This window comes from Tiliqua scincoides, chromosome 2 (genome assembly GCF_035046505.1).
Source record: "Tiliqua scincoides isolate rTilSci1 chromosome 2, rTilSci1.hap2, whole genome shotgun sequence".
NCBI lineage: Eukaryota > Metazoa > Chordata > Lepidosauria > Squamata > Scincidae > Tiliqua > Tiliqua scincoides.
The window spans coordinates 153,906,157-153,933,676 of record NC_089822.1 but is presented as its reverse complement, the minus strand read 5'-3'; the positions used below and the strand labels follow the sequence as shown (position 1 = coordinate 153,933,676).

Genomic DNA, 27,520 nt, shown 5'->3' with positions numbered 1-27,520 from the left:
TACATCCTTTTAAACAAATAGTTGTTTAGGGAAATCCCTCCGACTGTAGGTTCATATTATTTAGACAAGCACTCTTTCAGAAGTAAATGCCATTCTTAGCATAGGGAAGTAGTTTAGGTCTAAAGGGGTTAAGAAGGCCTCCTTCCATTCAGAAACATGCAGGGGTCCCACCCTGGCAGTTCCAGCCTTTAAAAGTCTTTCCAGCTTTTTCTTTTTTTCCCCCCCCTCCCTTGTAACAAATCTGTACGACTGCCACCAGGACATAAGAAGCGTGTGCCTGTCACAGAAATAGAGTTTACTTTTTCCAACTTGTTGTACAGAGGCAGGGTATAAATACAGCTAACTCTGGCTTGGACTAAGCGTCTTTCGCTTAAAATAAGGGGGTTACTTCCCAAGACTTTTAATCCAACAAGGTCCAGGTCAGACGACACCATCGATCAAGGTGGAAAGGAAGTCTGTGGGTGTTCTGAGAAAGCAGGTGTATGGCTCCTGTCTTTTAACCCGTTTTTTTTAAATTTAGGCACAGACACACCCAGAGCCCAATCCAACTACTGATTATTTTCCCAGGAAACATTCTGAGATGTCCTTTTTCAAACTCTTCATTCGATGGATATGGATATGGATGTTGTCAGGGGAGACCCTTATCTTATTGCTTCTGGAAGTCCCCTTAGAAGGTTCTGCCTTGCCTCCAATACGGTATTCTCATGCTGGGATATGTCCAAATGATATGAATCCCAACCTCTGGGTAGATGCACAGAGCACCTGCAGGAGAGAGTGCGACACTGACCTGGTGAGTGATGCCCTTTTGTTTTCTCTTAATGTTGCCTTGCTGAATAGACAGGGATTGCCTCTGTTGATTTTGCTTGTTCGTTTGTTTACTGGATCAGAAGAGTGTCACACTGTAGGCAAAACTTTTATTTAGAACTGCATCGGCTGGCAAGAGCAGGCAAACTATAAAAATCTGTAAGGTTCTGTAAAAAGGCATTGCCATACCAACCTTGTTGCCAGCCCATAACTTTGATCTTTCAGTTGGGCTAGCAACTCTCATTCAGGGCCAGTACACATGATTGCTGTAGAAACTAGTCAGCCCACACCAGCCTTCAAACCTGTGGCAAATCAATCATATGAAGCAACATGCTGAACCCAGCAAGGATAAATATTTGACAATCACAGCCACAATGTAATCAAGGGTCCAAAACCAATCTGTGCCAAGTTCAGCACACAGTGTTGGGCTTCACATTCTAGGCTAGGCTTTTCCCCAAGACCACCACACCTCAAGTGGTTGGAGGAATTCCTCTTCATCCCAATTGCTACATATCATGAATTCACCCACACTGAACCATGGGAGACCCCTTTAAATGTTTTTGCCCTTTGTATTGTGCTGCCGCTAAATGCATAATTTGTTTCCAGACACAGGACTCTGTATTGTCTTCCTAGGCACGGCATGGCATGGCCCTGCCAGAATCTATTTTTAAAGTCAAGCAGTAGTATTATGACTCAATCAAACTGACAGCTTGGCATCAGCTCCTGGATGACACTTTCAGCTCCAAACGCACTTCAGCTGGCAAATTAAAAGGCTGCTCAGCTGCCAGCTCATCCTACCATCCAACTACCCATCTATGCTCTTTCTGCCTTACAAACCTGCCTAGAATAATAGTTTGCTGTCATTGCTGAATTTGATGTCAAATGCTCGAAAGAATCCTTTGCAAGATCCTGTATAGTTTATACACTACTAAGAGCAGTAAAACCTCTCTGAGCAGTCAACAATAAACAAGGATTGATCAGGACAGACATCTGAGATCCAGTGGAATCAGCATAGTATTAGTAAGTGATGTTATCATACATGAATAGTCCCACGTCTTTCTCCTCCTCCTCTTTCTTCATCTTTGTCTTCTTCCGTGACTGATGAAGTATTTGTTTTGGTCAGATGAATATGTACACACGCTGGTGACTTTTCCGGGAGGAAAGCAACATGGCTGCAATTTTCATGCATGTACTATGAACTAGACATCTTCATTCAGTGAAGCTGATGCAGAAAAATGCATTGCAGATATGCCTAAATCCTTGGAACATTTATAAAACCATGTGTCACAATCTCAGATAATTCACGTTTCCAGAACACCTGGTTATAAAGAACAGTTTGGGCAATGGAGGGGTCATCGCACTCCAATTTTCATGCTGGGAACCTCACATAGCGATCCAATGTACGTTTACTTGGAAGTAAGTCCTATTGTGTTCATTCATTCATTCATTCATTCATTCACCTTTATTGGCATATGCTATTGTGTTCAATGAGATTTACTCCCAAGAAAGTGTGCAAAGGATTGCTGCATTAGGGATCATATGGTTGAAACAGAAGCAGTTACACTCAAATGTCTTTGCTAGTTAATTATACCTTATTAATCAACCTTTTTCTGATTGAAGCAGCATATTAAGCCACTTGTGCATTCAGTCTCAACTGTGCTTGAGATAGCAAGATTTTTAGGGACACCAATGAAGCAGTGTGTGAATTAGGAGCTTCACCCAGCATCAGGGCCTCTGCAAGGAATTTTATCAGGGGGTACAAAGTTCCATTTGGGCCCCTTTGCAAAGGAGGAAAGGTGAAGCAGAACAGGGGAGGGTGGTGATGGGTGAGCAGAATGGGGGCAAAACAGTGTGGGGGAGGGTGGAGACAGCTGGAAAAGTCTTTAGACCCAGGTCTACCAACCCATGTGGCATCGACAGCTAGATACAGTAATACAGAAAACCAAACACACCTAAGTCTCTCTAAAATCTTTTAAATATAGAAAATCATTCAGAAAATGAGCATCATCATATTTAGGCACACACTAGAATGGAAAGTGTCCTGTGCATACCAAAACGTGCTTCTGCAGCAGCTGTAGTCCTGCAGCTGTGTCCCTGAGCTCCTATACACTCCTTCATGGGAAGCAGATCTGCACACCAAAGAGCTACTGCAGTCAGCCAGTTCCCTCTCAGATTTGACAATGTAATGAGGAGTGTCATGTATGTATTCCTCGGCCTGGCACGTATGGCTTGCCAGTAGCTGCAGTAGCTGTAGCCACACACTTGTGGTAGTGTCCCCAGCATCCCATGCAGGCAACAAGGCTGAGCAGACAGAAAAACATAAGGTCCCAGGAAATTTCTGTGCCTCCTTTTTGACCCTGGGCCCGGGTACAAATTACCCCCTTTACCCCCCTCTCCTAGGCCCTGCCCAGCATCATCTGCAATAATGAAGAAGGCCCTTGGGATGTGCCTTTTGGGTGGGCAAACCATTTTGGACTGACCCCAATCTCTATCAGCTACACCAAGACCAATGGAAATGGAAACCAAAGAGTCTTTCTTGGTCTTCTTTTCAAATGTACTAGTCCAAAATGAAATCTTATAAACCAAATTTTTAAAAAGTGAATGCACCAGCAGTGGGATATCATACAGCTTCTGACCCTCAGGTCACATAAAAATACTGCAGCATTCAGTTACATGTCACAGAAACTAGTTCATACTACTTTAAATTCTAGAATAATTTAGAATCTTGGGGCACAGGCCAGTAACTAAAAAGGCATGCAAATCATATTAAATGAAAATAATATGTATGCTGGCATACATGTCTATCCCCCACTGAATTCAATGGGACAACTGTGTCTAACTTGGTTGAATACAACTTTGAATGCACTGCAGAAAGTAATTACAATCATGTGCAATAAGATTTGACTACAGTTTGACTACTGGGCTAAGCTTGGGCTATTGCAGATGCCATCAGATCTGAGTCAACGGCCATGAGCCAGACCAAGCAGACTTGTTTGGAGTCCAACTAATGGACTAGATATCTTAATTCAATGAAGACAAAATTCTAGTTTTATATTACTGCTTTTAAACCAATTTATAAAGTACCACAGTGGAATCATTTGGATGTTATAGGTTCTTCCAACACCAAATCAGTTTGGGTTTCGGATATTTATGTCAAAATGTCAAATTGTTTCTGTACTGGACAGGAGGTGAATCTTAAAGTATCTTTCCATTGTGGTTTGGGAAGAGCTGCTTTTTCTTCCTCCACATGGACTTCATTGGATAATGCAGGGATTCAATTTGGCATACCTCCCAAAGACTTACTGGTTTTTGTGCAAGCAGTTAATGGTTAATTTTTGCTTTCTTTCTACTACCTTACCTGAGATCCATGAAATTCCACCTGCATAAGTGTTGAATTTTCCCAAGCCTCGTGTCAGTTCCCCAGCTATGGAATATTCGTGACAATTGAAAAGTCTTCCTGCTATCACCTGAAAGAAAAGACCAACGCATCGTGCTCAACAACTGGACTTCCACACCTTCCTCTTGCTCCTCTTCAGAACTCACCTGGCATTCTTGCCAATTCCATGAACATCTTCATATTCAAAGATTACTCTGAGTGGCTGAACCCGCCTCGTAATTCACTAACGGGTTTAGTATCAGCACTGCTGACTAGGCTCTGGTAACCTGTTCCATTCAGTACTGAAATTTCTGGTAACAAACACTGGACACACTACAGAATGTACTGTCCCTTAGCACATCAAGAAGAGATCCAGTGCTTGTTCTGATAAAAAGGTTTCTGTATTAATAGCCATTAACAACAATTTAAAATTATCAAGCCAAAGAGGCAAATGTAGGATACATGCCAACAGTGCCCTTCTAAATACAGGGAAAAGTCTGCATGAAGCCAGTATCCTCCACACTAATATCCCTATCTGATTAACCCAAACCCAAGCAGCAGATCCCATCATGTGGTAATCTAAATCTAATCCCATCTCCTCCATATTCTGGGATTAAATACTGACTGGGAATAGTCAGACATTGCCCCCCTCACAGTCAGGATATATGATAAAATTGACATTCCCTAGCAGGGGTGAAATTCACCTGACTGAATAGTACGGAGGTCCTCAAGAACTGGCAATGGTCTTTTGCCTTTCTCGAATTCACTTTAGACAGCAATATAACAAAATGTATCTGAAGTACACCATGGAGGTTCATTGCCTAGTCTTTACAAATGAAACTATAGGCATTTATTTCCTTCCTAGTGAGGAAGACCTGTCAAGACTTATTTTGACCCCTCCTCCTGCACCCGTAATAAAAAAACCGAAGGTGAGCTATGCATAATACTCCACCGCATGCTTCTTTGCTACATTCTGGTTAGCACTTTACGGACCTATAGAGTATTTGCTGTGGGACCTGCAATGCTCCTCCTCCAAAGTACAATGGAACGGTGGTTTCTGTTCACGTCCTTAACACTCCATGTCCTTAACAGAAAGTACTGTAGAATTATAATACCCACCCCAGAGTTGTGGGGGACCTGCAAGGGATCAACTGAAATAAATCTGCCCTATGAAATACCACTGAAATACAGAAAAGCAGGGTTATTCTTCCACAGTACTGAGATCTATTGGAAGTTCCAGTATTATCTACATGTTAAGGTTTCCTGTTTCAATATTTTGCCAACATTTTCTTGTTTTCTTATGTCTTAGGAATGCGAGACCTTTGAGAAGTGCTGTCCCAATGTCTGTGGAACAAGGAGCTGTGTTGCAGCCAGGTACATGGATGTCAGGGGCAAGAAAGGACCTGTTGGGATGCCCAAAGAGGCGACCTGTGACCGCTTCATGTGCATCCAACAAGGGTCAGAATGCGACATCTGGGATGGGCAGCCTGTTTGCAAGTGTAAGGATAGATGTGAAAAAGAACCAAGTTTTACATGCGCCTCTGATGGGCTGACCTATTACAACAAGTGTTACATGGATGCAGAAGCATGTACCAAAGGCATTACGCTCAATGTGGTGACATGCCGCTATCATCTTACCTGGCCAAATACTAGCCCTATCCCACCAGAGACGACAGCTCGCCCCACTACAGCTTATCCAGAGACAACCATTACCGACATCCTTCCACCTGTACTAGTAAACAACCCAGCACATCAGTCGGTTTATGTAGGAGAGACTGTCAGCTTTCTTTGTGATGTTACTGGCCGACCTAAGCCAGAAATCACTTGGGAGAAGCAGACAGACAGTAATGAGAAAGTCATTATGAGGCCCAATCATGTCAGAGGGAACATTGTTGTCACCAACATTGCCCAACTGGTGATCTACAACACACAACTCCAAGACGCGGGCATCTATACTTGCACTGCCAAAAACCTTGGTGGCATTCTCCGAGCAGATTTCCCGTTGTCAGTCCTCAAAGGAGAAACTTCTTCTATAGAGGCAGCCCAGAATAAAACCCATTTTCCAACTGATGAGTGCCTGAAGCAGCCAGACAGTGAAGACTGCGGGGAGGAGCAGACTCGATGGTATTATGATGCAAAGAAAAACAACTGCTTTACTTTCATCTATGGAAACTGTAACAGCAACCTGAATCACTTTGAGACGTATGAAAACTGCATGTTGACATGCATGAATGGGCCCATCAACATCTGCAACTTGCCTGCCCTCCAAGGTCACTGCAAAGCATATGAGCCCCGGTGGGCATACAACAGCCTGACAAAACAATGTCAGTCTTTCATTTATGGGGGCTGCGGAGGCAATGAGAATAACTTTGAGAGCAGAGAGGCCTGTGAAGAAATGTGCCCTTTCCCTAGGAACATGCATTGTAAGGCCTGCAAGGCTTGCAAGCCACGCCAAAAGCTGGTGACGAGCTTCTGCAAAAGTGATTTTGTTATCCTTGGCCGTGTAACTGAACTGACAGAAGACCAAGACTCGGGACACGCTCTGGTGACTGTGGAGGAGATCCTAAAGGACGAGAAAATGGGACTCAAATTTCTGGGAAAGGAGCCTCTAGAAATCACCCTTTTAAACATGAACTGGAGCTGCCCATGCCCCAACATAACCGCAGCTGATGGCCAGCTCATCATAATGGGCGACGTCCACAATGGAATGGCTGTTTTACAGCCTGACAGCTTTGTGGGGGCCTCAAGCATTCGACGTGTTCGGAAGCTTCGTGAAGTCATCCACAAGAAAACCTGTGAGCTATTAAAAGAGTTCTTAGGACTGCACTAATACCCTGCTTTTACCTTGTCAGCTTTCCAGATTTGTGTATTATATATTGCTAACAAAAGGTAGCCTAGCACAGACACTTTTTTGAAAAGCTCTGTTTGCTGATAGATGTTATGTATTACACAAAAGCCATATATTAATTCATTAATGATGTGTAGTAATGAGGCAGTAGCCTTTTTTTTGGCAAGCACTTAAAATAGCAGCAAACAGCTCTTAGTCTTAGATTTAAATCTATCTGTCTAGAAATGCCATCTGGCAATCATCACATAATACCAATGCAGCTTGCATCATAAAAAACCAAATTCATTGCATCCTGCTTGGTTCAGAGCTAAATCACATAAATTGTCAACTTAATTATAATTGTTCTCATTTGGGGTACAAAATCATTTGTGAAAAGCAGCTGAAATGTATCACAGGCATAAGTAGGTTATAAGAGAAGAAAATGTAAATTATTGTCTATATTTACAATAATTATACCAGTTAAATCAATCAGTACCAGAATCTATTATCAGAAATGCAGCTTTTAGAAGACAGAATCTCATCTTTAATGGAAATTTTCCAAGCAAATTTATGTGGATTGTGTTTAACACTGAGTGCAACAGTCCTGCAAAACTCACACTGAATTCAATTGTGAAGTGTCTTTGGATGCCCTGCATCAGACAATGAACACAGAGGCAAAGCCAAAGACACTAATCTAAGCCTGTAATTTACCTTTAAAAAAAAAGAAGAGAGAGAGAGAACATTTACACTACCTATCTCATTGCACTTTCCCAGTCCTAGAAAATAGATATGCCAAATCTAATAAGGAAAATCCCCTTACACGAGGTGTCCATGGCCTCAGAGAAGGGGGTGCAGGGGATACATCATACCTGGGCTCAAGTCAAAAAGTAGGCCTGGGGCCAAAGAGGGGAGTTGGGCATTTCCTGGAATCTCTTCTGGAGAGTGAAAAACAGCGACTGGGCTGTCTAGGAGTCTAAGGGCCCAATCTTATCCAATTTTCCAGTGCTGGTGCTGCTGTGCCAGTGGGGACTGCACTGCTTCCTGTGTTGGGGAGGCAGTCACAGAGGCCTCCTCAAGGTATAGGACCATTAGTTCCCTTACCTCGGGGTTGCATTGCAGCTGCACTGGCACTGAAACGTTGGAGAGGGTTGGGCCTTCAGTCTACTGGGCAGGTATACTTGGGTTCCACATTGGCATACTCAGTAGACCTGGACTCCGGAGACTTTTCCAGCTGTCCTGTTTTGCCCCCCTCCCTGCCCCCATTGCTGCTGTTTTACCTCCTCCTCCTCCTTTGGAAAGGAGTCCAAAAGAAACTTTGTACCCCTGATAACGTTCCCCTGAAGGTGACCAATATCTGTCAGCCATTTTCTACTTGAAAGACCAAAGTTACCTGTTGTTCAGTTTACTTCATAATGTATTTATACCCTATCCCTTTTCTAAGGAGCCTGGGGTGATGTACATTATTCTTTCCACTCCCATTCTATCCTCACAATAACCCAGCATGCAGATTAAGGCTGAGAGAGAAAGTAACTAGCCTATGGTCACCCGGTGAGCTTTCCGAGTAGGGATTTGAACCTCAATCTCTCAAGTCCTAATCCAACATTCTAATCATTACACCACACAGGCTCTTTATAGAAACCCTAGGAGCCAGGAAGGAAAGCAAGAAATCTGAGCACAGCAATGAGAAGAGGGATCCCGACTTTGACTAGTTTCTTCTAGTCTTTTCTTCTGCCACTCTCTTTATTTGAGAAGTCCTAAAGACTCAAGCCTACTTGGAAGCAATACTTCCTAAAGGCTCAAGCATACTCGGAAGCAAAGAATGGGTGACTGCTGGGAAGCATTCCACACATGACAATCAGGAAGTTTGCAGGTATATGGTCCTTTTTCTCAACAGTGTTAAGAAGAGATGTAAACTTGTGTTCTCCTTTATAAGAGATCAGGCTTTTTTACTTTAATACGGCGATTTTCAATCTTTTTCATCTCACAGCACACTGAGAAGTCACTAAAATTGTCAAGGCATACCATCGGTTTTTTGACAAGGCACACTGCACTGCTGATGAGGAGCTAACATTCCTCAATGGCCCTAACACATGACCCTCCTCCAAACTCCCACAGCACACCTGCGGACCATTTGCAGAACACCAATGTGCCGCAGCACATTGGTTGAAAATCACTGCTCTAATAAAAGGAATCACATTGAAACTTTTGCTCTTTAGCATCACAACAGCTGTCTGTGTAAGCCTCATATTTGCTTACTTTTTGTTGAACTGCTTCTCTTATGTCTCTTATGTAAAGTTCGAGAGATGCATCAGCTCAGTCTAGCAACTTTCAGTGTTGTGTAGCCCTGAATGCTTGAAAGAACTCAGCTGCCCATACTTTCCCTTCCAAACTAATTGTTTGCAAACTCCTGTTAAATCAGGAGTTAAATTTCCCCTCTGGGTTGAAGGTAGCACACAGATTGTTTTTTACATATAATGTTTAGTTTTGCAAGAAAAATATCACATTTGAGTTCAATGCCATCACTAGGGTTCGCATCACCCGGTGCAGGATGCCAGTGCATCACCCCCCATGCAGTGGGCAGGCAACATCTCAGGTGGTGGGCGTGGGGATGTACCACTGATTTTTTGGCTGTACCTTTTGGTAGAACAAAGATAGAACACATTCTGCATGAAATTACACATTGACTGATATATAACATGATGGTATTATTCTTCCAAATTGTGATTTTAGTGATTTTGGTCACTAGTGGTGTCACACACCCCTCCTAGGGTATCAAGTTACTAACACCTTATTGCAGCAGTTCTTAAAATTTTAGCACTGGGACCCACTTTTTAGAATGACAATCTGTCCAAGACCCACTAGAAGTGATGTCATGGTGGAAGTGACATCATCAGGCAAATTAAAATAAATAAGTATAAATAATTAAAGTAAAACAAATAATTAAATAAGCAGAAGCCAGCCCTGGTCCACCAAGTAAATTTCCTCTGTAGCCTGCCTGCAATAACACCCCCCCCCAAACCACTAAGGTTTTCAGCCCTACCCAGTGCCCAGTTCAATTTAAGAACTTCTGTTTAAACCAGATCACTGTCAGGATCCACCTGGCTCTGCAAGTCTCAAAAAAGTTCACCTGATCAGCTGAAGCCTCTGTTTTGATCCTTTTTAGTGGGGGGGGGGGCTGCCTTCTGGAGCATTTGTTGAGCTCCAGTTCCATCAGATCAGGACCATTCCGGTGGCCTCACATTCCCCTTTGTCTGGCCTGACCACCAGCCAAGGCACGTTTCCTTATTCATGAGTAAACACAACTGTGAGGCTTTGGGTGCAATCCTAACCCCTTACGTCAGTGTTTTCCAGCACCGGCATAGCGATGCCAATGGGCCATGTGCTGCATCCTGCAATTGGTGTCACTCATGGAGGCCTCCTCAAAGTAAGGGAATGTTTGTTCCCTTACCTCAGAGCTGCCTTGCCCTTAAGTCAGTGCTGGAAAGCACTGACATAAGGGGTTAGGACTACACCCTTAGTTTGCTTTCCATACAGCTCAATACATTTGCCTGCTTGGAGGGAGGGACTAACTTCTCAGGTGTTTTGGGGGGCTGCATTCATTAGATTAGGACCATTCTGGTGTCATTGGATTCCTCTCACTCTGCCCTTTCCGACGGACCAAGGCAAGGTCACCTACTTGCGAGCAAACACATGATACAGCTCAGTTTCACTTTCCATAGGGCTCCATGCATTTTTTGTTCTCCAGTTTTTTTGCAATAACTTTTGATAGAAAGGAGATATTTCACTCTGGTTTTTTGCATTGCATTCTGCTGGAAATTCAGCATCCAACGGTATATAACATGATGGTATTACTCCTAACCACCGCAATTTTAGTGTGTCACCCCCCCAGTGCGCATCACCCCCGTGCGCGTCACCTGGTGTGGCCCACACCACCGGCACCCCCTAGCGACGCCACTGTTTGAGTTACATAAACTGGTGCCATTATTATAAATTAGTTTTTTAGAACATCCTTCCTTGCTAAAGGTTGTAGAAAGGAATTTAATTACTGTTGCCAAAGAGACTTGCAATGTACATGGTAGTGCAGGCCATTTACTGAAATAGCCTATTAAAGTGATAGCAGAGCAACAGTCAGAGTGGTGTCAAAGGGCCCTACAGTATCAACTTCACCTTTTTCTCATGCAGAGTTTGGAAGAACTGGCTACAGTGGTGGCGCAGTTGTGTTTTATGATGTAGTTGGCAAGTAACACAGGCTTTAGTAGCTGCTTCAGTTTGGAAGCACAGCCCACTTCTAATCAACTTTCCAGCATTGATGCAGTTGTGCCAATGGGGCACATGCTGCATTCTGCAGTGGGGTGGGGAGTCATGGAGACCTTGTTCCCTTACATCAGGGCTGCATTGCAGCTGCATCAGTAATGGAAAGTTGCCTAAGATTGAGGCTGATAATCACTGTTCAGTTCAGGAGGTGTTTCGATACCTAAAATGAGTGAAGTGTAAGAATGTGGACTGCAATTTCCCTAACACAAGGAGCTTGCGAGTGCCTTGTAGCACCAACCCATTTTGTAAGGAAAGTTCACCATGTACTCTGTCTTATTTAAGCACATATACACCATGTATGCTGCCTTATTTAAGAAATAAAGCAGCATAACCAGATCACACCCCTTAGAATTGTTGAGCTGTCTCTTTAAGCATTCCGATGCCAAACCTGTGGCTTGAAACTGCTCTTGTGTAACTGGTTCTACATCATTCTCCAGTGTAATATTTGGTGAAGGCAAAAGCAGTTAGGACAAGTGATCAGCTGTCGTATTTTGTGTTCTTGGCCCTGTACACTGTGTCGTAAGTAAAAGAGAATAGTCTGGCGGACAATCCAGAAATATGACCTGCTGCTTATCCCAATCCTTTTGTAGTTCATAATGTTGTCAAGAGGCTGTGATCAATGCACAGTTTGAATGCAGGACCACACAGGTAATGACTCCACATTTCTGCAGCTCAGACACAAGCCAGTGATTCTTTTTCAATTGTCAGGTATTTCTTCTCAGCATCAGAAAGTAGCCTAGAAGCAAATACAATAGTCCTCTCATCAGTGGCATTCGGGGAGGGGGGGCAAAGCACTAAATTTTTCAGGCATCTGAAAGCGGTGTGTAAATGTACAAAAGGAGGAGGCACCTCCGCTTTGCTCTCGCTACCCCGGATGGCTCAAAAGACAAGGGAGGGGGCCACTTACACAGAGCGTTAAGATACCAGCAAAACTTAGTGCTGTGTTCCCCCTCTGGGAAAGCTACTAGGTTTCCACTCTCCCCTTTGCATGGCCTGACCACCGGCTAAGTCTTAGTCTGCATTTTCAGTTGAGTTTTTTCCCCAGAGAATCTAAGATGTGAATTGTGCCTTCTGTAACCAAGGTCACTGTTTTGGCTTCTGGCAAACCTGCATCAATTTGACTTGCAATGCTTTGGGCTTATTTCAGTGTGACAACCCATTCTACAAACATGTCCTCTTCTGCAAGACATCTTTTCTCAGTAAGTTAATATCTAACAATCACATGTGCCATATTTCCAAATTCAAGTTCCAAACCTTCAAAGCAGCAACATACCGTAGTGTCGGCTCCCCTGGTTTTTGTCTGTGCTGACAAGCAAAATGTGTATCGATGAGCTATCATATTCACTGCCGTCACCAAAACAATAATCTTTAACACCGTGAGTACATAGTTACCATTTGCAAGGGGAAAGGAAAATCTGCTGCCCTTCTACTCCAAGGTAGTGGATTAGTAATGCATGTTTTCTTCCAACCTACAGAGACTTTTGTATTATGAATAACAAGAAAATTATTCTCAAAATACCTGATTCCAAGGAGTTAAAGCAGCTAGAAGTTCACCTGGGTTATGAAGAAAAGTTACAGATGGAATCAGAGGCAGAAGAACCATCTTTATTGCCAGAATGGTTTCTCAAGCAGCTGAGAGACAAGAAAAAAAATATTTTTATTTTTCAAAAGCAAACCACACACAATTACTGCTGCATTCAATGGCCAGGTTCAATCCCCCTCTTACTTCTTATTTTCTGTGCTATTGAGATTATATCCCCCAACAAATAGTACCTCAGTTCTGTTTACAGGCACTACTCTTATAAGCCTAAAAGCACAACTACCACCTTTTGAAACTCCTGTTTTCTGTATACAGTACAGTACATGCATAAGAAGAGATAAAGCCAGAATTAGACTCAATCCTAGAGCAGATGTAATAGAAAAGAACTGACACCAATCAGGTTTGCATAACCAGGGAGGATGAGCTGTTTGAAACACCCTCGCGCATAATTTAAATACAGTATCAATGTAGCATTTCAATTGCGTATGAAAGACAGCTTGAATGATATGTTCTCCCAATCATGGGGAATGGAATGGCACATTGGGAGAGGGGATAAGAGATGTGCATTCATGCCCTCATTGTGTGATTAGTGGGGATAGCTTAGATGTATAGACTGAAGCAGCCCAAACTCTTTGTCACTAACATCCAACACATTTGCCTGCCCTAAGTCAGGACTACGCCTGAGTACCTGGACATCTCAGAGATATATCACTGCCCAACCATCTAGCAGCTGTTGTTGATGGGATTTGGCAGGGCTGAGTAAGACAGGAGGAAGGGCAGAGCTGCAATCCTGTATATACAGTACTTACATGGAAACAACACTCACTGAACTCTATAGCATTTGTTTCTAAGAAGATTCACATAAGACTGCACTTTAAAGGAGGCAAAGAAGAAGGCACAAGGCAACATGACAGGCAGCTGTACAAGCTGACATAAACATGTTAGGGCCCAATTTTATCCAAATTTCCAGTAACAGTGCAACCACAATACAGCCCTGAGATACCTTGAGGAGGCTTCTGTTAATGCCTCCCCACCACAGGATGCAGTACACACCCCACTGGTATGGCTGCACTGGCACTAGAAAATTGGATAGGATTGGGCCCTTAGCTGTTGGCTGTGCTGGTCTAGGCATGAAGCCATGCTCAGAAAGAAAGTGGAAGAGGTGACCAGGTCCCATACATAAGAGCACAGATGGCAGGTGGAGGAGAAATCTTGCACATGTCTACTCTGAAGTAAGTGAGTGGGGCTTACCCCAGGTAAGTGTGCATAGGATTGCAGCCTTAATCATACAGTGTGAAGCCTACACCATGGCTTCCTCATGAGGAAGCTGCTTGAACCATTCATTAAAGATGTTATACTATATCTCCAAAACTAGACGTGATAGGGGGAAAACGGATGCCATTTTTGGAATCGGCACACCAAATTCATATCAAACCACCATAAAGTTTAGGAAAAACTTTTCTGACCCTCAGTTTTGTAGGCCTGTGTAATAGATACACAATACAAGAAACCTTTATTGGCATATTTAAAATCCAAGCAGTAAAAAACAAAGGATTGGATGGAGGGATACATGAATCAGACAGTTCACCTCCAACCATGACCTACCAGGCCTTGCTGCCACATATCAACCATTTGAGACCATCATAGAACTACGTCTCTTAATTATCATATTTATATATTTGGCCACCACCCCAGAAAGCTCTTCATTTACCCCGTTAAGCATGTATACAGTTTTATTTTGGTCATTCCAACCCCAGAAAGCAGCCAAGATCGGCAATAAGTAACTTATGCGAAGATCCTGATATATAGGGCAATAGAATAATATATGATAGAGTGTTTCTATATTACCCAGCCTGCATGGGCAAACTCTGCCTGCAGCTGGAATAACACTATATCTTCCAAACAGCTGCTCAGATGGAATGACATTACACCTCGCTAAGGTAAACGCCCTTTGTTTTTGGGGACATTCCAAGAAGTCAAAATACATAGGCCTCCTTCCAGGTGGCATAGAAAGATGAAGATGTAATGGAGAGCAGATTTTTGAGGCATTGCTATAAAGGTCCTGCTGCTCAATGTCCAAGAGCCTTTGTTTCAACATGGGTTCCTCCACCCAACCCACTGCAATTCAAGTCTTTAAGGCCAAGGTTCTCTCTCAGTTTCTATATGGGTGCCCAGTTTGGATTCTGGGATTTCATTTAAGTATTGAAAGTGTTCTTACTACATTTTTAAGATCTATTCTTGGTCTACCAAGATGTGTCTTGGCGGCAGGATTACGACTTGAGGCAGGTGCTTCATCATTAGAGTGTATTGTCTGGCTATATGCATTTAGGTATTGGATAAAAGTGTTATATGCTGATGCTTTGGCAGGATATTTATATGTGTTACAGAATGATATTTACACCAGCTCCTGGTTTAAAACTTTCTCTGTCAAATTACATTTTCTGGGCCTATTTGGGGATTCTGTCTATGGTTATGAGTTTAACACACTTAAGTCCATTATGGAAAAACGGATTAAAGATATTGATTTTCAGCATGCCATGTCAAGCGCCCGCAAGACTTGCTCACCACTGTACTTTGGTTTGAATTTTGAATTTAATCAAAGTAATAGATATCTGGACAATTTAACTATCCCAAAATATAGGCAAATTTTTACAAGAGCTAGATTTAATTGTCTTCCATCTGCAGTCTTGGAAGGATGCTACAACAGTGTGCCATATGAAAATAGATTATGTCCCTGTAATAATATGGAAATAGAGACCTTGGAACATGTTCTTTTTGTATGTAATTTTTACAGGAATGAGCGTACAAGATATATTAACCCTATTATGTGTAATCTCCCAGGTAGGACTCTTATGTGGTATTTGAAATATATCTTAGCTGATGTCCATAACCGAATCAGTGGCCAAGTTTCTTTCTTCAGCACAAAGAACACGAAAGAAGATTCTTGCGTCTTTTTTATGAATGTTTTTAAATGTTTTATGACTGATGGGCCTGTGGCCATAAATAAAGAATGATGATAATGATGGTTCCCCCACCCAACATTCTGTAACATGAGGCAATACGGAGGGAGAGATCATCATGCAATCTATTACACTAGAGCCCAAAGGGGAGATGTATGTGAACTCCCCAATATCACCCAAGTTCTGTAGACCATTAAGCCATATAAGATTTCTAGATATACGAAGTTTGGCCAGAGACAATCCTGCTGGGTTAATCGACTTATCTTTCGAATGTCTTGTAAAGGAAATTATCGGAGGAGCGGTAAATCTCTAGGAATATCTAGGGCTTTATAAAAAAAATCCCTGCCCCCTGTCCTACCCTCGCATTCATATCTCCACAAACTATCAAAGTTGCTTGTGGAAATCTGCATTCCAGGTCTTCCAAGGTTTGGCCTAAAAAGCTCCATTGTTGAACCCTTTGGGCCTTACTTAACATAATTGGCATATACACATTTACAATTATAACTACTAATTTAGGTAATACCACTTTGATGGCCTGGATTTTGCAAAGATTGTCCACCATTAGTAACAGATCTGAATGTAGGTAGTCTGAGACCAGAACTGCGAGCCCCGCAGGGGGACGGCCCTTAGAGTTCGATCTTAGCGCTGGTAGAGAATGAGAGATATACCCCTACAGAGCAACACTCTCCACCATCCAGGTTTCCTGGACCAGGATTACATCAAAAGCCCTCAGAAAAGTTATAAAAACCAAGTCGTTTGGCTTCTTAATCCAACCTGCCACATTCCAAGATAAAAGTTTAAGGGTGGCCCTGGCCTCTAAAACAGAGGAAGGGGCTAAATGTCAATCATCCAACACAGGCACTAGTTCTTCCCCAATGTCCTCCTGAGGAGAGTCAGCAGACTCTTGAACAGCTGGTTTCAAGGAGGGAGACACTGGAGTGACTGGTGCTGCTGAAAGCACCAAACGCTTGCCAGGGCAATGCACATCCGCTTCCATCCTGATTGGCTTGGTGGCAGAGCTATGGGAAGGAGAGCAGTCCCAAGAAGGAGGTAGATTCTTAGCTGGTATAGAGGGGCAGGCAGCCAGTGCAATGGCTGTCATTTCATGCCAGACCAACTCTACTCTCCTGATTATCTGAAGTTGGGCCTGTCGTGAGAGGACAACAAACGCCTCCAGGGCCTCGCTGGTCAGTGTATCCCCATCAGCATCAAGCTCCAACAAGAGATCTATAGCCTGGGAGCTTGTCGCACAGTGGGGGAGCCAGCTTGGCGGGGTGGCATCTTGCTTTGTGGCGAGACAATAGAGAAGCACTGACTGGCATTTCCAGTACTTACAGTCTCCTCTGGGCTAGCTGAAGCATTCCTCAGCGGATTCTTGACATGTTCTACAAGGATTATAGGGGTCTCACCCTGTGGCTCTGTAATCGAAGCACTATTCCTCCCTGGGTACTCCAAAGGGACAGGTCCCATGGGGTTCGTTCTTTCAGGTGGATCGTTGAAGCTAGCAGGGGGTTGTTGAATCAAGCTAACTTCCGTAACTTCCACCCCAGCTGCCTCCGGTTGCGTTGGAAGATCCTCCACAGGCTCATCAAGGAATGTGACCGCAACAGCGTCATCCGTTTCGCCAGCATTAAGCAGATTCAAAGACTGTCTTAGTTTCAGGCACCCTTGCTTGTTCTTGTTGTTCAAGAGACACAAACTTCCACTAGGACTCTAGAGGGACAGCCTTAAAAGGCTTTCCACCAGTAGCTTGATCAGTCCCCATAATTCGCTGGCTGGGAAAACGTTTTAGCTTGCCTAGAGCCTTTTCCAAAGAAAGAGTTAGATTTTCCAGAGTAGCTGAATCCTTTTCAATTGAGTTCTTCAGGATTTTTGGACTCTGTGTGTTTTTTTGTTTATTGGGAGATAGTGTGGAATAGAACAAACATTCCCTCACCTTGAGGAGGCCTCCATGACTGCCCTCCCCCACTGCAGGTTGCACCGCATGCCTCATTGGCACACTTACATCAGCACTGGAAAGTTGGATAGGATTGGACCCTGAGTGCACTTACCAAAGCATAAGTCCCACTGAGCTTATTTGGAATAACTGCCTTGGGAAAACCCCTCTACAATTCCAGGTGAACAGGGAGGCCCCAAATCCTGGGTATTTTTCTTAAAAACCCAACAATAAATAGTAGTGGATCATGTGCAATCAGAGGGCTGCAGCAATCTGCTATCTCCTCAGTGAACTGAGTCACTCTCACTTTACTCTCCTGAGTGATTTCAGAAGAATCATATAAAAGTCATCATAACCAAAATATAAAAAGTTTATCAAGAGTGGTTACAGAACTGTGGAGCCACAGGGGAGATAATTGCAGGTTATAAGGGGGAAAAAAGGATCCCTTAGTAAAACAAAAAGTACAGGGACAAAGTTTTAATGATAAAGAGATTACAAAGCAAGTAAAAAATAAATAATTCCTGGTGCAAATAATAGACTCCCTATTAACTTTACTCACACTCTTCATGTTCAAGGGCATGAAGGCAGCCAAGGGCATGGGCACATCCCACACTGAACAACTGATGCTCCAACACTGGACCAGTACATCTTCATGTAGGGGAGGAGCTTCACTCCGGAGTTTTATACCCAGTGGGCATGAACCCTGCTTACTATGAAAGATTGGTCACTGGGGGTCACCTGGTGAGTTTGAATTTGCTGGTCCTGGGTATCTGGTGGGCTTCAAGATCCAAATAACTTACCCAGGCTTAGGTTTCTTTGGGTGCCAGTCAAAGGGAAGATGCTCTTAGGAAAGAGAAGATGCCAGACAAAGCAAAATGGCGATTTGCACCTGGATGATTCAGCAATTCTCCTTGTAATTCTGAAACATCCAACACCTCAAGGGGGAGGGGGTCATTTTGTGTGTTGGCAACCTTCAGTCTCGAAAGACTATGGTATCACGCTCTGAATGGTGGTTCTGGAACAGCGTCTAGTGTGGCTGAAAAGGCCAATTTGGGAGTGACAATCCCTTCCACACTGGGAGCAAGTGCAGTCTGTCCCTGGTCTGTCTCCCTGGCTATGGGCCTTCCTTCTTTTCCTCAGTCTGTTGGCCAAGTGTCTCTTCAAACTAGGAAAGGCCATGCTGCACAGCCTGCCTCCAAGCGGGCCGCTCAGAGGCCAGGGTTTCCCACCTGTTGAGGTCCATTCCTAAGGCCTTCAGATCCCTCTTGCAGATGTCCTTGTATCGCAGCTGTGGTCTACCTAGGGCGCTTTCCTTGCACGAGTTCACCATAGAGGAGATCCTTTGGGATCTGGCCATCATCCATGCTCACAACATGACCGAGCCAACGCAGGCGTCTCTATTTCAGCAGTGCATCCATGCTAGGGATTCCAGCATGTTCCAGGACTGTGTTGTTTGGAACTTTGTCCTGCCAGGTGATGCCGAGAATGCGTCGGAGGCAGCGCATGTGGAAAGCGTTCAGTTTCCTCTCCTGTTGTGAGCGAAGAGTCCATGACTCGCTGCAGTACAGAAGTGTACTCAGGATGCAAGCTCTGTAGACCTGGATCTTGGTATCCAAGAGGGAGGGGGTCAAGGAAGTTTCAAAGTGGTTGAAAACATAGGAGGAAAATAGTGGGAAGACAAGGATTTTCACCACAATGTTCACCAGTCAACGTCTAACAAGGAAGAAGCAAATTTGCCTCTTTTTGGTTGTTGCCTCATTAATGTTGTATGTGTCTCTCATTGTTTGATTTTCAAAGGAAGTTAATATTAAAAAATCCAAAAGCTTTCTCTGCTTTTGTACAAAAACCTCATCCATGTTTGAAATATCTCAGGATAGTTTGAAGGGAAGAAGGGGGCAGTGAGGTGTCAGTATTTTTCTGCAATGTCTTTGCTAGGTTATGGATGATGCCGTAGGGGGCCACTGAAATTGTTTGCATTCCAGATAGGGAACAGAACATGGGTGGGAAGGTATATTGTGTTTGTATTTTGTGTGTAAGGCTGATTAAGCTTATGCATGAATGAAGGGAATGTCTCTGGTAAGCATAACTGATTAAATATGTGGTGATGGAAAGAGTTTAACCCCTTAAGATGCCCATTTGGCAAGTATTAACAAAAACTGAATTTAGAGGTCATTATTTTTTAAAGCTTAATTTCATAATCTTATTTATTAAAGGTGTTGGACATCTGCAAGAGGGATCTGAAGGCCTTAGGAGTGGACCTCAACAAGTGGGAAACCCTGGCCTCTGAGCGGCCCGCTTGGAGGCAGGCTGTGCAGCATGGCCTCTCCCAGTTTGAAGAGACACTTGGCCAACAGTCTGAGGCAAAGAGGCAAAGAAGGAAGGCCCATAGCCAGGGAGACAGACCAGGGACAGACTGCACTTGCTCCCAGTGTGGAAGGGATTGTCACTCCCAGATTGGCCTTTTCAGCCACACTAGACGCTGTTCCAGAACCACCTTTCAGAGCGCGATACCAGAGTCTTTCGAGAATTAAGGTTGCCAACATGGTACTGGCTATGGCCATGATACATTAGGCTTCTCTTGCAATAACGGTATTATTCCCTCAGAAGCGTGAATACCACTGACCAAGGGGGAAGACTGATAAATAATCTTTGACTAGTCACATGTGAATAAGTTTGAAACAGAGGCAAAAAGTCAAGCCAGCCTGAACAGACTACAGTTGGAGATTCCTGTTCACAGATTCCTGTTCACAATATGAATAAATATTAGCGTAGATGACAGTAAGAGGCCTTACTTCAGAGAGGCATGTGCAAGGTAATATCATGGTTGTTCAGCTTCACACAGCGCACTCTGGGACTCATTATCTTCTTTCCTCCAAAGATAATTCCTATCACCTGTTCCTCCCACATCTTATTATAACTCCTTTATTTAGCTTTGGTTCAGTACTACTCCTCATTCCCCCCTCCCCCATCTTGAGGGCCAATTGCCAGAAAAGCCTAAAGCGAAGCGGGTCAAGGCAACCCACTCACTCCTTTTGTCTGAGCTGTGTGCTTTAGTTGGTCAGATTTTGTGCTGTACTGTGCCCCAAAACACTGAGTCAGGTCTAAGGGTGAAGCCCAAACCACTGCATGCTGCCTTCAGAATAGCTTAAAAAAACATCCCTCTGGGCTCCACCTTCTGGCACCTAAATGTTTAATTTCAAAAGTTGGCAACCCTGCTCCTGTGCCTACATGTGCGCACAATCTCTTTCCTCTGGGGACAGTGATCTTCTTTCTGGAATTGGATCAGCTGGCCAACCCCAGGCATGCCCCATAAACAAGAACTTCCATGCACTCCCTGCTTTGTAGCATTTGCCACTTCCTCCAAGCCTGATAATGAGCTGCTGCTCCCAGGCATTTCTTTGAAACCTCTCTGGTTCTTCTAAGATTCCCTCTGTTGCCAGGAGGATGAAACAACATAAGGGAGAGAAGAAAGGAGCTCATTTCTCTCACAGTTCCATTCAGCTTTTGGGTGTAGTGGTGGAGGGAGGATGAACCATAAAGGGCCACTTTAGATTGCAAACCCTGTCTGACTTGCTGGGCTGTTAGCATTGCCATTGAAAATGAATAAGGGCTCTTTGTTTTACCAGTCTGTGCCTTTAAGTCTGCATAACAAACTTAGTAATCAAAAGCCAAGGTTGGTGGCCAAGGGAGAGGTGGCCCTGAAATGAGAAATGATCCTTAAAATTGGCCCATAACCTTCAACTCCCTTACAGTTTGATATCCTGCTTTGTTTTTGGAAAAGGGGTATTAGGATGTGAACCTTGATGCCTTCCAGTGTGTTCTTTTCCTTACATATTTTTCATTGTCACATAATAGCCTGCCCTATCAATTACACAGGCCAGCATACATTTTGCTTCCTTAAATGTTACACCAATTCCTGGGTATATTTGGGGTACTGTTTCCAAAAATGGCATCCGTTTTGCCCCATCACGTCTAGTTTTGGAGATATAGTGTAGCCTCATTAGTGAATGGTTCAAGCAGCTTCCTCATGAGGAAGCCTACACCATGGCTTCCTCATGAGGAAGCTGCTTGAACCATTCACTAATGAGGCTACACTATATCTCCAAAACTAGAAGTGATAGGGCAAAACGGATGCCATTTTTGGAATCAGCACCCCAAATTCATATCAAACCATCATAAAGTTTGGGAAAAACTTTTCTGACCCTCAATTTTGTAGGCCTGTGATCAGTAACAGTGAGGTAAACTTAGTTGGAAGCAAAACTAGTGGACTCTGGGCAGCTTATCATCTAATGAAGGGCAGCAACATTAAACATAATTTTAGGGAGAAGAAACAGAGGCTTGACATTCTCAATTCCAAATATTAACCTCTTCACAATGTTCTGGTTGCTTAGGACAATGCTATGTGTTACCATAGCTGTCAGATATCATAACTGGACCACAGCACTCCACCAATGATTTCCCTTTCCACCATAACCGTGGAAAATGTGGAAGTAATTCATGTATATATTTAAAAGCTGTGCACATGTGTCTGGGAAACTTGTCCAGTCAGCAAGCCTAACCTATAGCACTGCCCTTTAGCAGAAACAAGCTTCACATGGCTTTCAAATAAAGGCTCACACAGGAGATGGGTGATGATGACTTCAGACTTTTTCAACCAACTAGCAGCCCCACCCTGCTGTTTTGAAGGTCAGGGAAGTGATACTGGGAAGAGAGCATATAACCCTCTCCTCTATGTCCTTTCTCTGACCTAAATAGCTGCCCTCAATCATACGTGCTATGGGGGGGGGGGGTTAGGCACAAGTACTATTCTGGTGTTTTTTTTCCCCTCCACAGTGCTAACTGCAATTTTGAGGAAGGCACAATTTAGACTGGCAAGAGAGGAAGGGTAAAAACTCTCCCCAGAGAGGAAGGGTAAAAACTCTCCCCAGTTTTCAAAAGTATCTCTAGGCTTCTTTTTGTGGGGGCAAATGAAATAGGCTTAGAACTGTAGTCTTACAACCTAAATATGCATTCAGGTGAATAGGCTTCCCAATATGAAGATCCCAGATTTCTCTTTCTACAAGTGCCTTTTCCCTAAGAAAGCCCTTACCTTATGGCAGCTATACACTGCGAGTGGCAGGATGGAAGTTCACCTTAACAGTCAAACATACTTTTCTTGACACACAACAAGACCTGAAGATACCAAGCTGAAGTGACTGGCTTGAGATATCCTGACCTATATACATTTGTTATCTGATTGTATAATAGAGTGAAGCAGATGTTAACTCTCAGGTGCCAAGCCCAGGGTGTCTAGCAAGATTTGCATGGTTTGTAGATACATCAAGAACTGTAGGCAAAGAGAATGGAATAATTAGCTGGGCTGCACAAAGGACCTTCCAGTAAAATAATAAATGTTTAATAGGCTCAGAAGAACAGCACTGCTGTCTTGAAAAAAAACTTTCAGCCTCTCCTTTTTAAGGGCCATCAATTCTCTTTCTGAGCCTTCAAAGCCTCCTTTCCATTGTCAGACAATTCACTAAAACCATTAAGGCTTAAAACTTAATTTAGAAGAAATGAAAGTCAACAATTAGGAAGGGTCACATTCTAAGACTTGCCTGCAGTTCATCCACTTGCTGTAATAAAGTGATATTCCAGGTGAGTCAGGACTTATCTAAAAGTCAAATACTTAACACTGTTCCCCAAAGCATGCAACAGTTATTGACTGACTATACCTATCCTCAAGCTGCCTTATGGATTTAGCATTGGAGAATGGGCAAAAGAAACCAAAGGACAAGTAGAAGAATGCTCCAAAGAGAAATTATACAGCTTGAGTAAATGTCTTGCCACTTATTATGTCCAGCTAAAAACATCAGCATCTGGCCTCCTAATATAAAATTAGTGGAGCATGAAGATAATAAGGCAGCATTACGCCCATCTCTACTCGGTGTCCTACTAAGCCCTCTTAGGCAACACCTATTTATGGCAAAAACAAATATGATGACTATCAAGGAAGCTCAGGGTGGCCACTCTGTTTTCATGGCATCGCCTGGCAAAGCTTATGTAAGGATCAGCCAAGACTTGAACCAGGAGCCTGTGAGTCTATGCATCAGTGCATGCATCACCTCATAGGGCATGGCTGCATAGTGACAACTGTATTATGAAGGGAAACACCTGGAGAAATGGAGGTTCTATGAGATTGTCTCATGGAACAATACTTGTAAAAATCTCACTGAAAAATGGATTTATATTTAGCCGGCTTATGTAAGCTGCCTTGAGTCTATTGCGAAAGGCAGTACATAAATATAGTAATAAATAGTGAGCCAAAACACAGTAGCAGAAGCTATGGGATCCCTTCAAGTCCCATGTGGGTCCACACCCACCTCTGGCAGCCCATGATCCCATCTGACCCAGCTATAAGTACTTCTGGGTCAGGCCTGTGTTTTTACCTGGGCAACAACTGGATGTTGGCTTTGCTTGCATTGCTCCCTAGACTTGTTCCAGCTATCTTTGCCTGTCCTGCCTCTGCCTATGTATATGCACCCCCCAATCTGTCTAGCTACCCCTTCTGCTTGGCCTAGAATTGCCCCTGCATCAAGCATTCTGTAGATCCAGCCTAGTACTCTACCCTAGGGAAGATCTACCCTAGTCAATTGTGATCCCAATCCTTCAACTTCCCAATGTCTTTGGCTGCTTAAGCTATTTCTGCCCAACACTGCGTATACGCAACAGTGATCAAATGTGTACACCAGTGGGTCAGGCAAAAATGGGTTAAGGCCAGTGCCTGGGGTCAATATTGTCAGGCAGCTGCCAAGGGCTCCCTACTGATCACCTCTATGCCTATAGCCTCATGTGGTAGTGGAGGAGCAACTCTCTTGAGGCTAAGGTTGCTTGGGTTCCAGAACTAGCCTGGAATCTCCAGGGATCACCATGAGCTTCCAGGTGACTACTGAAAAAGAAACTCTGGAGATTTTAACAGGGCCTCCAGGGATTTCCAACATGACATCATGTGGGGGGGGGTGGAACTCTCCAGGAATAGCTCCAATCAGAATTGGCAGGCCTACTGGGGGCTAATAGTCTAGGGAAGGAAGTCTGGCTCAGTTGGTAGAGCTGCCGCCTTGTATGCCTGAAGATCTGAGGCTGCCAGTTCGAAACAACCGGAAGTGCCTGAGAACTGACGACACGCTGATATACTGATGAGCTGACCCTCGGTGGCAAAGAGGAGTTGCCGTCAAGTGGAGCGTGGGAGGTGAAGGGCCAGAGAGAGGCCAGACCGGGAAGGAATCCAGCTGGAACGAGGAGTTCTACGAAAGACTAAAACTATTCAATTGTAAAAATCCCTACGGGGGGTTAGAACAGCCTGCCTATGTAAACCGCCTTGGATTAAAATCTGAGGAGAAATCTGACGATCAAAGACAGGCAGTTTATAAATAACTGTATAAATAACTAAATAAATAAATAATAGGACAGGACTTGTGGAAGGCAGTTGGCCAAGGCACGCTGAACCGGGAATGGGCCCTGCTTAAGCCATTTCTGCCCAACGTTGCATATATGCAACAGGGACCAAATGTGTAGACCGGTGGGCCAGGCAAAAAGGGGTTAAGACCTATCATTTTCCCGTTCTAATCATCTGTAAGGGCTCATCCCTTGAAAGATTCCTCTGATTGTATAAGAACTCCTTATAACAAGCCAGCATCTCTGTTTCCGACATCATTTTCCCTTCTGTTCACCTATAAGCTGCTTCCAGACAGTTGCCAGTAGCTACTTTAAGAAACTGTTAAAACTTAACCAGACATGTTTCAGTATTAACTTAACAACAGCTGTTAATGCAGTAGTGTGGTGGTGGTGTTTTAAAAATAATGCTATGTTGATGGAGTGGGTGATGAAGATGTACGTTTCTCATTAGATCATAGCATTGTCACCACATTAAAGATCGCTTCGGAGACATGAAACTCTTCATCTGTGTTTTACAGACAGGCAGACTGAGGCTGACATGCAGCAGCTTGTTGGAAGCCACAGCTCTGTATCATGTGCACTGAGATCTGAACCCGGAAGGTAGTGCATCTCTGTATTGCCAATGAGAGGAAAGCTCTGGACTTTAGCTGCCTCCTCTCCCCGATTTTAACTTACCTTAGCCATGAGCAGCTGCAGCTCGTCTACTGGGGAATTTCCCCCACAGCAGTTCCAAGCACACAACGCTTCTGATTTCTGTTTAAGGACAAAAGCCTAGCTAGGGTACCCAACCCAAATCCTGAAGAGGCTCCCTTACCTTTAGAGATACTGTATGCAGAAATAAAAATACAGGGAAGTGTGCATGGCTTCCTCTCTCCTGATACTTCAGCAGAGGATGAAATAGGTTTTAAATTTAATTATTATTAAATTTTATTTAATTTGGAGCAATTGTGTATGGTGGAATCAGTGTGAAAAAAACTATCTGTACTTTGCTTTTAACAATTTTACTCTCTTTCTGAGTATTGGTTTTTAATATTGTGTGGGTTGCTCATTGATTTCATAATTGTTTTTATGCAGTTTTTAATGCCTGGAGAACTGCTTTGGGAGGGCTGCATGAGAGAAAAGCAATACATAAGGATTAAATAAATACAGTAGCATCAGGTGGACATCATCCAAGTGTTGTGATGGGAAAAAGTGCACCTGGCCAAGGATTTCTCTTTTTGGGCAGGTACAGGATCATTTCTGTATTGGAAAACAGCAGGTGTGAAGGTAGATTGTACTTTTTACCCTGGCCCAGCTCCACAGGGCAGCAAAGCCACGTATTTGCTGGGTGCCTACAACTGGCAAAGAACACACACACACACACACACACACACACACAAGCCTCTGAGCACTGCCATTCTTCCTTTGCATGGAGATTCCAGGAAGCTCAGAGACTGAAGACTGAGAAGTGTCCAGGTTTGCACACCCCACCTCTTCCAGTTAAGGGTGCCTTGCCTGAAGACCCCCACCCCTAATTCTGGAGCTGGCAATACTTTTACCTCTCCTGCCTCAACCACTCCTTTACTGGGCCATCTTATCTGCTTCTCCCTTCTACCTCTTTCTCAAAGGGGCTTCCACATGGCCCCCTTCCAGACCTCCCTTACTGAACACCCTTGAACCCTGTATTTAGCCCATCATCCAACTATTACACAGCAGGCAAGCTCGCACAGGGGAAAGAGGGGTGTTACCAGCACACAAAATTCTTTGTTACCTATCTGTTTGATGCTTCTGGGATTGCTTGGCACATTGCTGACTGCATGTTTAAAGCAGGAGTAGCAGAAGGTAGATAGATCTCTGGCTGACTGGCAGTAGATCAGCAAGCATTTCTGAATCACTATTATTTTGTCATTGCAAGGACAAGAAAGGAAGCAATTCTAGATGCCTTTACTTGACTGATCCTTAGGGAAGCTGCTGAGCCTCAGGGCTTCCCAGCTGTAAAATAGGACTTTATACTTAGGAGTGCTAACATGGCTTGCTCTTCCTTAAAACTGAAAGCATAAACATATAGCAATCTGCTACAGTTGGCTGTATGGTAATCATATCTCTCAGCCTTAGTGTTCCTTGTTTGTAAATTATGAGTATTAGTTTGTTGCCTTAGACCAGGTGTTTAATACTGGCTCTGCTGGCCAGTTTTAGGGCTTGGTGTTAGAATCCCTAATCTGTACCAATTTAGATGTAGATTTGTATTGGTGCAGACATATTAGCCCAGTCTGTGGCTCAAAGGTAACCACCATCCCATTAGTCATCATTTTGCCATCTGGTTCTAACCTCCTTTAAGCCACTATTTTGCACT

General features: G+C 43.7%; 1 protein-coding gene across 1 annotated transcript; it reads left to right on the top strand.

Annotated features, from left to right (window-relative positions):
* The first annotated feature begins 580 nt into the window (after positions 1-580).
* On the top strand, positions 581-7,010 carry WFIKKN2 (WAP, follistatin/kazal, immunoglobulin, kunitz and netrin domain containing 2). The gene is made up of 2 exons (XM_066613676.1): positions 581-790; positions 5,490-7,010. Exons 1-2 carry the CDS (start codon positions 581-583, stop codon positions 7,008-7,010), a joined length of 1,731 nt encoding a protein of 576 aa, XP_066469773.1.
* Positions 7,011-27,520: the final 20,510 nt, after the last annotated feature.